Genomic DNA, 13,081 nt, shown 5'->3' with positions numbered 1-13,081 from the left:
TAGTCCTTGGGGCTCTAGCTCTGTGCTCATCTTCCCTTGGGCTCGAATGGAGTGCTGAGGTATTTAACACAGTCATTAATGGGCTCTGCTCTGCAAGCCAAATGCAATGTGATTAGCATGACTTTTTGCTTTTCCATGTATACTGGCAGGTCAGTTCCATGCCCTGACTGTGTCCTACTCTCGTCCCCCTCCGAGCCCCCTTTGATATAAGCCCAAGACCTAAAAGTATTCAAATACGCTTCGCTCAGCCATAACTTTTGCTATTTAATGTCAACTTTGATTGGAAAGCCGTTTAGATGTATCATTCTCCTTTTTTCCTAGAAATTTCAGTGTTTCTGACTGGGAATTGTATGGTTAATAAAGGATAAGAATCAAGTACATAAACTCATCACCTAGAAGCAGAATGTACGTAAACTAATTGTCCCCATTTCCTACCTATTGTTTAACAGCTGTTTTTTTACCAGGCCTTCATTGTTCTTTGTCTGCTGTCACTCTGGCTACAGAGATACGGGTGTTTTCTGTCTTAGCTCTTTCAAGATATTAATTCTTATCTTCCTGGGGTTTGCCCTCCCTAATTCTTGTAAAAAGGCATCCTGCTAACCTCTGTAATTACTTTCACTTATTTTTTTCTAGGAACTATATTTAGGTATCTGCAGGTTTCACCTGGAGTTGCAGATATTTCAAAATTATTTTATTTTCCTTCCAAGAACATTATACTGTTTGATCAGATATTTTCATCTTGGCATGAAGTTAAAATCATTTACAATTTAAATATTTTGCAAACTCTTTCCTTTTACATGTCAGAAGAAAACCTTTTGTTGGGGCGCCTGTAAGAAAGATGCTTTTGGGCTTTATATTGCTAATTACCTCTTTGATCTTGGTTATAAAAACCTGATGAAGGAGTGAGATATATTACTTCCCCTGGTATTTCCTATCCTGGGTAATGGCATGCCCATTTAGCTGGTACCCAGCCAAAAAGCTGGGAGCCATCCTGGATTCCTCTTTCAACCTCACTGCCTCATTCAAATAAACATTAAGGCTCACAGGGTCCTGCCCTTTTATCCATTAATATCATCCTTTTCATTGCTTCTGCTTTTGTCCAGTGTAGACAATGAGTAATCATTTTTCACTTGAATGTCTTTGTTAATCTCCTAATTGGACTTCATCCCAGCTAGCCTGGTCCCACCCAAATCATTCTCCACATTATTATTACAGTGATCTGTAAAACACAAATGAGGTCTCGTCACAGCTCATGCCTCAGCTTAGAATAAATTTCAAATTCTTCATATGGTGTAGAATGTTCTCGATCTGACTCCTGCCTTTCATGTCAACCTCAGCTCTTGCTACACTGTGCCTTGCATCCTAGGCTCACATTCTTCTGGACTCCTTCTGTTTCCCTGAACATGACAATTGTCTACAACTTCAGGTTCTCTGAGTTGAAACTTGTTACCACCTCTACTGTGACCCCACAGACCTTAGTCTTAGCCATTATGTGGCACAATAATAAATGAGTGAGTGCATAAATATTACCTTCTAGTTTCCTTAGCTGTAAACACTTTGATACTTATAGATTGGCCTCAATGAAATTGGGAAATCCCTTTTGATAATTTTTTATTTTCACCACTTAATGTTTGCTATTACATAATGATTTTGATGGGAATCAGCATATACTTTAGATGTCCCAATAATAAGGTCTATTTCTACTTTTGATCTGCTAACCATCCCTAGACTCTTTTTCATTGCTGTTTTAATATACTTGAGCTTCACTGTAGCCCTAGAAATAGATAGAAGTGATTCGAAACTTTCAGCATAAATTTGTTTTGCTCAAGTAATAGTAACTGGCTAATGAGAGAAAGAATGGAGGGAATTTAGTCTGTGTTTAAATTGTGTGGTTTTGCCAAATATGGACCATTGCAGAAAAATGTCAGCTTTGCTTATTTTGATCCACTTTAGCATTAAAGTGTGCTTTAGTTACTTGACAAATAATTGAATATCTACTAATTACAAAGTACATAGGCACACAAAGCATTTACACAATCATTTTTGAGACACAGGGAAAACCACAGTCTCACAAAGATTTTGATAATCCATTAATATAGTAAGTCAGTATTTATTGAGCAACTACTATGTGCAGATAGAGTGCCAGTCATCGTGATTACAGAGATAATAAAAGTCAAGTGCAGAGACATCAGTGAACTCCAGGATATAGGAAATATTAACTGTAAAATGTTATAGGGCTTAAAATTGAGCTATGAAAGAGTCTAGTCAACTCACCTTAAGGTGGATAGTCAGGGTAGTAATTACCTCCATCCGTCAATGAAAGTAAAGTTCGCATGATCATGACTAGTTCATCAGGAGAGCCAGGATTGAAAGAACTTTTTTAGATATCTATTCCAGGACTTGAGAGAGAATGTGAATATGAATAAGGGACCAGAATCAAGAGAGTGACATCCTGGATCACACTGGTGTGGGACAAAAAAAGCATGGGATCCAGAAAAGTATCACTGGAACCCAAACCCAAAAAGAAGAAAGTTAAATCAAACAGGAGATAGCCTATTCTCTTGATCAGATAACTGTCTTTAGCTGGAACTCTATTACAATACAGTTAATTTATAGCATGACTCATATAATCTTCCAAAGTGAGTCATCAACAATTCCTACAAACCTTTCAGGCTACTTTGTAAAATCCCAAGTTTCTGAATCCTTGGGTTATTATTATAGATGCAGACTTTAGGTAACTGTCATGGTCACAGTTGTGCCTGAAGTGGAGAAAGTCAAATGAGCACAGAGCTGATGTTCAGCTTTTGTGCACCAGTTCTTCTGTATCAGTTATTAATATTAACACACTTGTGCTCTGATCCCCCCAAGACCCCTGGGTCATCCCAACCATCTTGATCCTCCCCAGGATCTCTTTGCAGCCCAGGGAGCTAAATGATGAGTACATGGAATAGAAGGAGACTTCTAGGACCGCAAACCAAAAAAATCGTTATGGAGTATAAATTATTGAGAATAGCACCAGGCCAACAGTTAGTGCCTTAATAGGTGTTAACATATAGTAGGAAAACTGTTGTGACTAAGATGATGTCCTCAAGAAGTCCCCTACCTTCTGAGGAGACCCACGTCTAAATGGACTACAGCCCTTAGCCACATGTGAAGGAGAGGATGGTCGCTGTTCTGGTCCAGATTTCTGTCTGATTTCCCTCTGCGTGTCAAAAGATGGTCTCATCTTCGCTGGGATGTTGTTTCGTACGTCAGGGCCCTCGTTTCTATTTGCTGGCAATTTTATTCTTTCCTAGTGTGACTGCTTGAAGTTAAGTGCAGACTCTTTACCTGTTGTATTGCCAAAGGAGCTTTATTTTCTTTCGTCATGTCCACAAAACATCTTCTGCCAGTTTTATCCTCTGTGGAAGTGGTGTCTGGATTTTCAGGGTGCTGCAACTTGCTGTCTGTCCCCGCTCGTAGGGCTCTTTGTTCTTATGACCACTGCACTGGGCCTGCCCATTTTGTATTCTGTTTCTGCTTGAGTTGTTCTTACAGTAGGATGTTTTGGGTATTTTTAATTCTATTCCTTTTGTTAGAGTAATTTCCTTTGTGAAGGTGGAGATATGGATAGCTTTACACTCAGACCACTTGAGGGCTGAAGCTCAGAGAGTTTCCTTGAAAATCATCACAGGCTCCAAATCATGTGGGCAACTTGTCCTCATATGAAAAATCTGCTACGGAGTTGTCACCAGAAATTTTGCTTTTCAGTTTTCCAGCATAGATCTCTTTCTTTAAATCAGGGTTTCTCACCTTGAGCACTGTTGATGTTTTGGGCAGAATCATTCGTCATTGTGGGGGCTGTCCTGTGCAGTGTCAGCAGCCTTGGCCTCCACCTGCTAAATGCCAATGGAAACCGGATAGTTTTGACAGCTAAAAATGTCTGCAGACATTTTTGACAAGTGTTCCCCCTGGAGGGCCAACTCACCCCGGGTTGAGAAGTATTGCTTTAAATAATAAACATGTGAAAGTAGATTGACAAACAAGTTATAAAATAGGTTGACAAGCAAAGCAAAAACATTCATGATAATGACAGCCAATACTTATAGATAGAGCATGTAATGTGAGCCTGGCACTGTTTTAAGAGCTCTTTTCATATAAGTACCCAAACCCGTAGAGTAAAGTCCCATTGGACATTATTACCCACGTTTTATAGGTGAGGAAACTGAGGCACAGAGAGGTCATATGGCTGCTAAGCATCAGATCAAGAATCTGAACGTAGATGAGGTGACCCTAGAGTTAATGATTTGGCCTTACTCTGCTTCTCTTTCAAAAACTTTGTTGGAATAGATACCTACCTGGCATAGCATGGGATATTACCTCAGGTGGGTGCTTAGTAAATATTTGTTAAATAAATAAATGAATGAATATCTATAAATAAAAGAAATTATTTGATATTTTAAATCAGTATTGAATAGATTCTTAATTTAAATTTAAAACTGCCCTTTTCTTTGAATGTAATCAACTCACTATTATCTATTAGAGCAAAGCTGAGGGTCTCTTGGCATTTCTAAGCCCATTCACAGGCATCTTCTGGAAAACGTCTGTCAAAGTTAACTTTAAAATCTCTTCTAATCTGAGCTTCTGTTTGTATACTAGTTTACCTTTGCAGTATGTCAGAATGAAGACTGGTCAAACTGAACAAAATATTATTATCTTGATGAGATTAAGCAAAGGATCTGCTCTTGCCCTGTAATAAGGGAAGAGAGAATTCATCCTCCCTTCTAAACTAGGTATGTGTTCTAATAAGGTATCATGCACCGTATGATGGTTTGACCTAGCCTGAGGACTTAGAAAAATTAAACATCTTTAACTAACAGGAAACCACTTTAGCCGATCAATCTTCAGACTTCCGTATTTGGCTTCCTATAATAGGTAAGAGGGCTGGGCTCTAAAGTTTGTGACAAATGCATTACATCTGACTAATATCTAAATGGGAAGCTATATTTTGCATGACAAAATATAGCAACATGATATTCTATTATTCTTTTAGAAGATTTTTTTTTTAAATGTATACTTCTGTAAGGCAAAAGAATGGAAACTTCCAGAGTGTTAATTAAAATAATTGTACTAAAATAGCAATAAATAAAATATAACCACAAAATAAGACAACTCAATCACAATAGTTTCATCTTGCCGGTTCTCTTAAAACTCATATTATGAATTATAATAATTTTACTCAGTGAGACCATGAGTAGTATATTTTCTTTTTGTTTAGATGATCTTTTAAAAATTTGAATGGCTTCATTTTTTCCCCTTAATTTTGAAGGAGAAGTCAATTATTTTAAGGACAACACTAGAAAATGTCCCAAAGCTCAATTTTTATGGAAGAAGGTCTTCCAGATGTCATATGAGGTGGCATAGAAATACCACTATATTTTTATCTTCTTTGATATGAAGGCATGCTTTTGTTTCCTGATCTAGGGCATTTGCTAACAGCATTAGGATTCATGATTTCTATAATGAGTACTTACCACATAGTCACATAGTAAGTAATCTGTAATTTATCTCCTACACAGTCTTGATGCAGAACATTACTATTAACATTGAGGGTGGACCATCCTGATATCTAAAATAATTTGCAAATTACTCTCTGTACCATTATATAAAATGGCCGACGAGTACAGATTTCTATTGGAATGGTAGGGTCATTCAGGCATTCTTTTTTTATAAATTTGGAATTTTGAAAAACTGCAGAAAACAAAACTAAGCAAAACAGAATTCCTCAGAAAATAGAAGCTGACTTTCTTAAGGTTATTTGGAATTATTCTCCCAGTTGACAGCCAGAATCTGGGTTCCCCCATTTTGAGTTCCGAAGTTGCCAGAAACAACTCCAACCACTGAGTTACTGAAGGCTTGTTATATTTTATGAAGCTCTCTTTATCAAGTAGCATGATTGACAGTTGTAGAGCTAGCCAAGAGCTAAGCTTTCATTAGTGTATAAATACCATTCATATATAGTTTACTTGAAGGTCAAAAATGATAGCTGATCCAGAACACATTTTTCCATGACTTGAATTAAAAAAAGAAGTTGCTGGCATGAGTAGAAAGTCAATAATCTTGATTCTAGAAGATCACCTTTTCTTTTAAAATGGTTATATTATCAAGTAGTTTATTCTTCCTCCAAAATCTGGCTCACGTTTATTGTCCCCTCTAATGAGATTTTACACTATACAATCTATATTTAATATGTTTAAAAAGAACCTTTTACAAGATGCTTAAAGGCATAGCTATTATTTTGTGTCCTATCTACTTCCTGAAAATGGGAAAATATTGTGCATTCTTTACATTCTAGCTAAATGATTTAGCTACTGTTTCCAGCAGGCTTCTAAATGGTTATGGATTTGATCTTAGATTTCATGGGTATGATAATGATAAACTTTGTTAAAGTGGAGAGGCATTGGGATCGAACCTCACTACACATTAAGGAAGAATGAAAGTAGGAATTCCTGTATGGTTTACTCACTTGTTGAATCCAAAAAACGTAAGATCTGAAAGATATGTAAATCATGGAGAGAACCAAATCTGGAAGATAGAACTCATTTGTAAAAAATTTGCATTACTTGTCAATGATCATCTCAGAAATGGAGCTATCCAGATTGAGGTGAGAGGTGAATTTTAAGCCATCAGTCGTTTTACCAATTATTGGACATACTTTTTTTGATTATAAAAATAAATTAGACACTGACTTATGAAATGATTATTAAAATCAAATCAGTGTTGCTATGATGAAATGATCATTATGGTCCAAGTGGAAATACGTAATTTTCTCTGTTATGTGTGAGGAATATGTGTGACTTATTTATTTGATAGGTGACTGGTACTGAGTTCATAGATTCAGAAGAGAGTTTTGTGGGTACCAACTGCTAGTCATCATTGCTCTTCTTTTTTACTTCACTTAAGACCATGGTACATTTTCTTTATTGTTCAGCCTCCCAAAGTCAGAGAATAGTGACAATAAGACTGTGCTATTCACAATAGAGCACATACTTCTAGGAAAACAGATCAATGAGAACTAGAAAATTTTCTCATTTTTTAATCTCCTAAAATTTACATAAACATTTACACACTGGAATTTTTGGGCTATTTTGTGAACTTTCTATATTTACAATTTTCTTTTTATTCCTTAGGACATAGCGTTGTTAGATAAAGGTCTTAGTGAAAGTTGGCAGGGAGAAGAAATTATGTTCAAATAAGTTTATTTTGCTTCCAATCATTTTAATAGAATTACACAGTTTGGTCATGGAAAAAACAAATTTAGGGAAAAAATTTTTTTGTATTTTCTTTTTATTCCAGTTATGTGATATCTCTAGTTCCAACCAATACAGAAATTTGAGAATTAACCTATTAATAGAAATTTTGATAATTATGTCTATGTCTCATGTAAAATAGTTATTTTAATGCAATAGTGACCTCTTAGTTCATTATATACTCTTTAATGTGCAGACATTTTGCTGAGAATTTGATGCAGTGTAAGTTTTTCTGAGTGTTATTGAATATAATCTACCCAACCTGTGTTTCCTAACAAAAGGGCATAGTGCTTCCAGTTGCATTTCAAATAATTTTGTTAAGTTCTGAAGGTACAGTTTTAAATACTTCGAAGACTTCTGATAATTCTCACAAATAAAACCAACAAAATAAAGTTGTTTTAATAGCTTCTGTTTTTTCTGGAATTTTGGCAGTACCGTCTACCCCTTTTTGATAGCTTGAGAATTAGTTACATCTTTGTCAAAAACTCTAAAAAATCGATCTTAGCTCTAATATACAGAACTTCAGTTTGTTTTTATTTTAATTTTTTCCCTAGTTAGAGGTGCATGTTATAGCTTGCCATTGTGGTCATTGTGGTTCATTTCACTAAGCTTCTTGTTCTATCTGCTTTCTTGAGACTTGGGAAACAGTATTTTTCTGAGTGATTGTACTATATTGTTCCAAATATAAGGCCACCCAGAATAGAAGGCAACCTCCAACTAGAAACAGCTCAAATATGGAGAAAGGCTGGGGGCCCAGAGCCCGACGGGTCTTGCAGTGGTGGCAAGGGTGCCGAGGAATAGGACGATGCCTGCCCACTCTCCCGGTGAGTGAAGATGAGTCAGCTGCTGCATTTGTCTTGTGCATAACCAGATGACTTCTATTGCTAGAGGAAAAGTTATACTTGGGGGGTAGAGAGCAAGTCTGTACACATGAAAGAAATTTGCTCTGTATCTAAATCTGGGGAGGGAAGATGGGAGTAGAATCTCTCATCTCCTTAACAGTCACCTTCGGTGTTTCTTTCCTGAACCTGAGGGGTGAAAATTGAGTAACCCCAAACATTGGAGAAGCACAAAGGTACCCTGCACCTTTCATAGAAAGGAGTTTAAAAAGAATAGAAGCCTTGAAAATGGATTGTTAGACACCATCAAATGTCTCTAGACCAGCCCAGAAATATTTCTTGCCCTTTCAAATTGCCTGCTGCCCCAAGAGGTGGTACGTGCACCATGTGACCATGTGGAGCTTGAAAACAAGCCACCCTGAAGCTGGGAATCACATTTCCACTTTTATTAAGATTTCCCTTTTTTTAAAATTCCCTGTCTCCTGAGCCAGCCAAGTTACAGTTTAAATAAATGGGCTTAATCTTATTCAAATAAACTCCAAGGGACTGTTTAAAATCATTGTTGTACTGCTATTTCACTCAGTAGCATATTTTAAAAAAATACTTTAGTGAAAATGTATTAGTCAACTGAGAGTATATATTGATTGAACATAGATAATTCTCTAAATATTCTGACTCGACTAAGCACATAGAAATCTAACCTTTTATTTTATAGTAACTATAAATTAGATGTGATAGAATGTGGTGCTTGATTTTGTTCTAATGTAGAAAACTGTTTAGCACCTGTTGGTGTAAAACTTTACCAGGCATTTGGTTACCTTTGCGACTTCACAAAAACCACATGAAAAGGAAACTTGGTCTTTCTGGTGATTACTAGTCCATGGCTTGCAAAATAAATTTGTAGTAGAATTTTAATCCCTGAATGATGTTTTTCCCCTCTGTGTAGTTCCTATTGTAGCCTTTTATTATTATTATTATTATTATTATTTTAAGGAAACTTCTTTAATAAGAGTGTTTTTTTTTTCTGAATAGATAAGAGTAGAATAGGACTCTCCTCAAGTTTAAACAGTGCTCAGTTTCCCAGAGGACTTGGTTTAGGAAAGCAACTTATCATTGATTTTAGAAATTCTTTTAAACCAAAATGCCCTGAAAGCTGGAGGCCCCATGTCCAAGCAAAAGCATGCTGGCAATGATATGCCTACCATTTTGCTGGGTCTGGGAAAGGAACATTTGAAACAGAGGGGCTGGGCAGAAAAGGGTTTGAAAGGAAGCACCGGAAGGAGGGTAGTGCAGAGGGGAAGGAGGATTGCCTGCCAAGTTAGATTACTGGTCAGAGGGAAAACGGCTGTGCCGTGGTGGGTCCCAAGAAGTGACGTGAATTCTGTGTAACCTCAGAAGCCTTTTCAAGAGAGTTCAAATGGGTGGTGCCAGTAGGGAAAGAGAACAGTAGAGGAGCAGAGCTATTCAGGGAAGAAGAGCTTCCTTTATAACTCCTTCGTTTTGGAAACACTTGCTCTCCACAGAGGAAGAGGAGTCCAAAATTTGGTGCTTGGGTTGGGGGAATGGGTGTTAACCATCTTTAAACTTCAAATAGTTTCTCTTCTATTATTTGTATCGGGTATTATTATGTCTGATTTGATCTGAATTACAAGTACAGGAGGACAAATCTTATAAGTATTTTTTCCCAGAGAGGGTTGGGGCTAATATAGTTGGCTGTCCTGTGTTATCATCAGCTATTAATGTAATCATTAGTAGCAATGGAGGACAGAAGCTGGAGAGGTCACCTAACTGTCATAATCCACGGCTTCCTCTCCCTGATGGCTAGTGAAGGTAGGGGCAGGACCTGATTTGATTGCATAACTCTGAGTATGGACGATAACATGACCTCAGTTGGCTTGTGAGGTAGCAAGGATAGCCTTCCAGGACCTAGGAAGAAATGGCAGTAACAAGGGAAGAGAGAAGATATTCCAAGTTGCATAAATAATAATATCTGTAAAAATCAATGGGAATTGTCAATTTCTGTACAAATAGTATGGTTTGCATAAAACCCATACCTATAACAGTTGCTGTGCTCAGCTCCTCCCGCCTATCCCTAAAATGCACACCCTAGAAACTCTCCTGTAGATGCTGGATAATAAATGTCCCAGACTGCAGTTTTTTCTTCTTTTTGTGAATCCACACATGATGCACCTTCAGTGGCTCCTTCTCAGGGGATTAGATTCATAGGATCAAGTGAAATAGAGCAGTTATTAATCTATTAGGCCTGAAAAAAATTAGATTTGTTGATGAACAGAAATTAAAATCTCTCAGGCTCTCTGTAATGATCTCCATAAAAACAGGTTTGGAAAATTCCTGTTAGACTGTTTTCTCTAGGAGGGTGGATAACTACTGCTCTTCTTCTTTCCTGATCCATTAGTCTTTCCCCAAGCAACCCCTAGAAAAAGTGCAGTTTTTGCTTTTTTCCCCAGTTCCTGTATGAGTGACTATGACTCACTCATAGTCACATTAATCATGCCCAGGTTCTGATTTCTCAGCAATTAATTTGAAGAGTCATTAAGCTACAAATACGTAATTTGTGATCTATTTTGTTTTTCATATTTAAAAAGACCAGAAAATAAGAGAATTCTTTCTTAAAGAAAGTGTTGAATTTAGTTAAATCTCTTTGGAAAATGCTCCGCTATAGGGCTTTCCCTCAAAGAAGGGTTTTATAAGAGACACAGTTTCTCCAATGCAAGAATGTGATGTGTCTGCATTTTCTGAGACATATGGAATATGGCATTTGTCTTGCTGAGTGAGCATGTTTAACTCCACTGTGGAGTAACTCACAAATTCCCTACTCTTGAGTATCTTTAAGTTTCAAAAGTCATTCTTGAAATGCTCTTAATGGGCATTCCTTAGGGGGCATTGCTCTCTGTGGTAAATCAGAAATGACATCTGGATATGTGTAGGGATGGCTCTTGGTTAAGTTTTCTTGCTGGTCAAGCAGCAAGTGTATTTCAATTAACAGGTGGACAGCATCTTAGGACAGGCTAGAAAAAAATTAACACAGTGGCTAATTCTTATTTGGCAGTGAAATTGAATATTGAATGACATCTATGCAGTTATAAACGACTTTTGTTTTAATAACAAAGTTGTTGATTTTCTACTAAGGGTTCTTTTAGGTTGTCATCAGGGGCTGATGGGAGTAACAGTTCACCCAACTCTCCAGCTAGCTTCAGTGGACATGCCACACCTTCTCAGCAGCCTGAACCCGTGGTACATTCTCTTAAGGTAACCAACTGTGTACAACCGTTTATCCAGAACTTCAGTTGTGTTGTGGCTTGTTCGCTGTAGTCTGGTAGTCCTCACAGTCTTGTTTTAACCACAGATACTTTATTTTTTGACCCCTTTTGCTATAACTTTTTTATCTTAATTTTTGAAGTATGATTTTAATTTTTTTTAAACTAACAGTGGGTTTGAGTACTTATGGTTGAATCTCTAGTTTTACCATTTTGTTTTGAGTAATGTGATTCATATCTATCTGCATCGAAGTTCAAGTCTGATGTGCATGTATATACATGTGTGTAAAATATTGTTATAGGTATTTTATGTGCACTGTTTGTAGCAGGGATGTCTTCAAATATAGGGAGTTAATAGTTGGCCAAAATAAGGAAGGATACCATATTTTTTTTATGCAATTGAAGGTACATTGTGCAACTTACTAAAAGAAAGTATTGAAATAAACAAAAACCTGCTCTATTCTCCACTAAATAGAAATTCAAACTCTAGTTAATGCTCCTTTCTCTAAAGTATTAGAAAATAGATATATGGTCTTATTCATAAGGCTATTTTATTTTTGGCTTTTACTTCAGATTGTGCAATGACTTCAAAAAAGATTTGGCTGAAATTTATCCTTTATTTTTCTTTACCAATAATGAGCTTTCCAATAAGTAAAATTAATAAATAAGCACAATAGGTAAAATTAATAATAAATAAGCAATATAAATGTTTACCCATCTAAGAGAAGAAACTGATGTAGGCAATAAAAATCATCTTAAAAATTAAGACAGTTCCTTAAAGTTTCATCAATTCCAAAGTATGAAACACTGTCCTTTAAATTATGTGTAATTCCTAACACATAGCCGTGATCAAACCTTGCTGAGCCAAAGAGTAGGTCAAGTGCTTCAGTCTTGTACTTGCCACGTGAGTTTCACAACTTTTCTAAAATTGTTTTGGTTTCAGAATGATTTATCAACAGCCTGAAGATTCTCTCTTGCGGAGTGGGCCCCACTTTCCTTGGCATGCATAAAGCAATGAAGTAGATGGGAACTTCAAAATATTTATTTGATTTGGGATGATTAGATTTTAGCAGAAGATTTAGCTCCCTCATTATATTTTGCTGTAATTTAGACGAAATGAGTTTGCTTCTCCCAAGCATATACTGATTTTAGAGAGAAGGTAGCAGAACCATGCTGGTGGCTGGTGGCAACGCACTTGGCATTTCCTGTGTTGGCTGAGATAACGCACAAAATGAGCAACCTAGATGAATTTGTGAGAAGGCACACCAGAATGAGGGGTGCTGCCCTGCGTCTGGTAGTTGCTGATTTATCGAATGACAACCATCTTGCTCTCTCTAACAGCATTTGGGATGTTGTTTAGCATGAACAGCCTGTTTAACATGCTGTTACTTTAGCATAAACCAGGCGCTAGCTATCTGAAAAATGTTTTAGCAATGAAAAATGGACCAGAGAGTGACTTCACTCCTGTAGTATTAGTGTCTGCACATACTCCAAAAGCAGCACGTTACCCTACTTTTCAAATTGAAGGTTGTTACGTCCTGTTGCTTATTAAATGGGAAGTGCAGTTTGAATCAGATCAGCATAGTGGGTCACGTTGCAGTCTTTCCTAAATTTCTCAGTGCAGCTGTGTTAGTATGGCCTAAGAGGAAAGGGAGGGCAGGGAAGAGCTCTTCAA

At 36.9% G+C, this 13,081-nt stretch overlaps 1 protein-coding gene across 8 annotated transcripts in view; it reads left to right on the top strand.

Annotated features, from left to right (window-relative positions):
- CCDC85A (coiled-coil domain containing 85A) overlaps positions 1-13,081 on the top strand; it is a 179,693-nt gene that overhangs the window by 158,525 nt on the left and 8,087 nt on the right. For 2 of the 8 annotated variants that reach the window (XM_008512698.2, XM_008512699.2), the window contains exons 4-5: positions 7,979-8,113; positions 11,279-11,398. The exons of 4 other annotated variants lie outside the window; for them this stretch is intronic. In XM_008512698.2, the coding sequence (XP_008510920.2) occupies positions 7,979-8,113; positions 11,279-11,398 (255 nt within the window). The remainder of the gene's footprint in view (positions 1-7,978; positions 8,114-11,278; positions 11,399-13,081) is intronic. 2 more of the 8 variants (XM_008512701.2, XM_008512700.2) reach the window with 1 other exon arrangement.

The sequence above is a fragment of the Equus przewalskii genome, chromosome 14, assembly GCF_037783145.1.
Source record: "Equus przewalskii isolate Varuska chromosome 14, EquPr2, whole genome shotgun sequence".
In the NCBI taxonomy this organism is placed as follows: domain Eukaryota; kingdom Metazoa; phylum Chordata; class Mammalia; order Perissodactyla; family Equidae; genus Equus; species Equus przewalskii.
The sequence above is the reverse complement of the archived record's forward strand: the minus strand, read 5'-3'. Positions and strand labels throughout refer to the sequence as shown.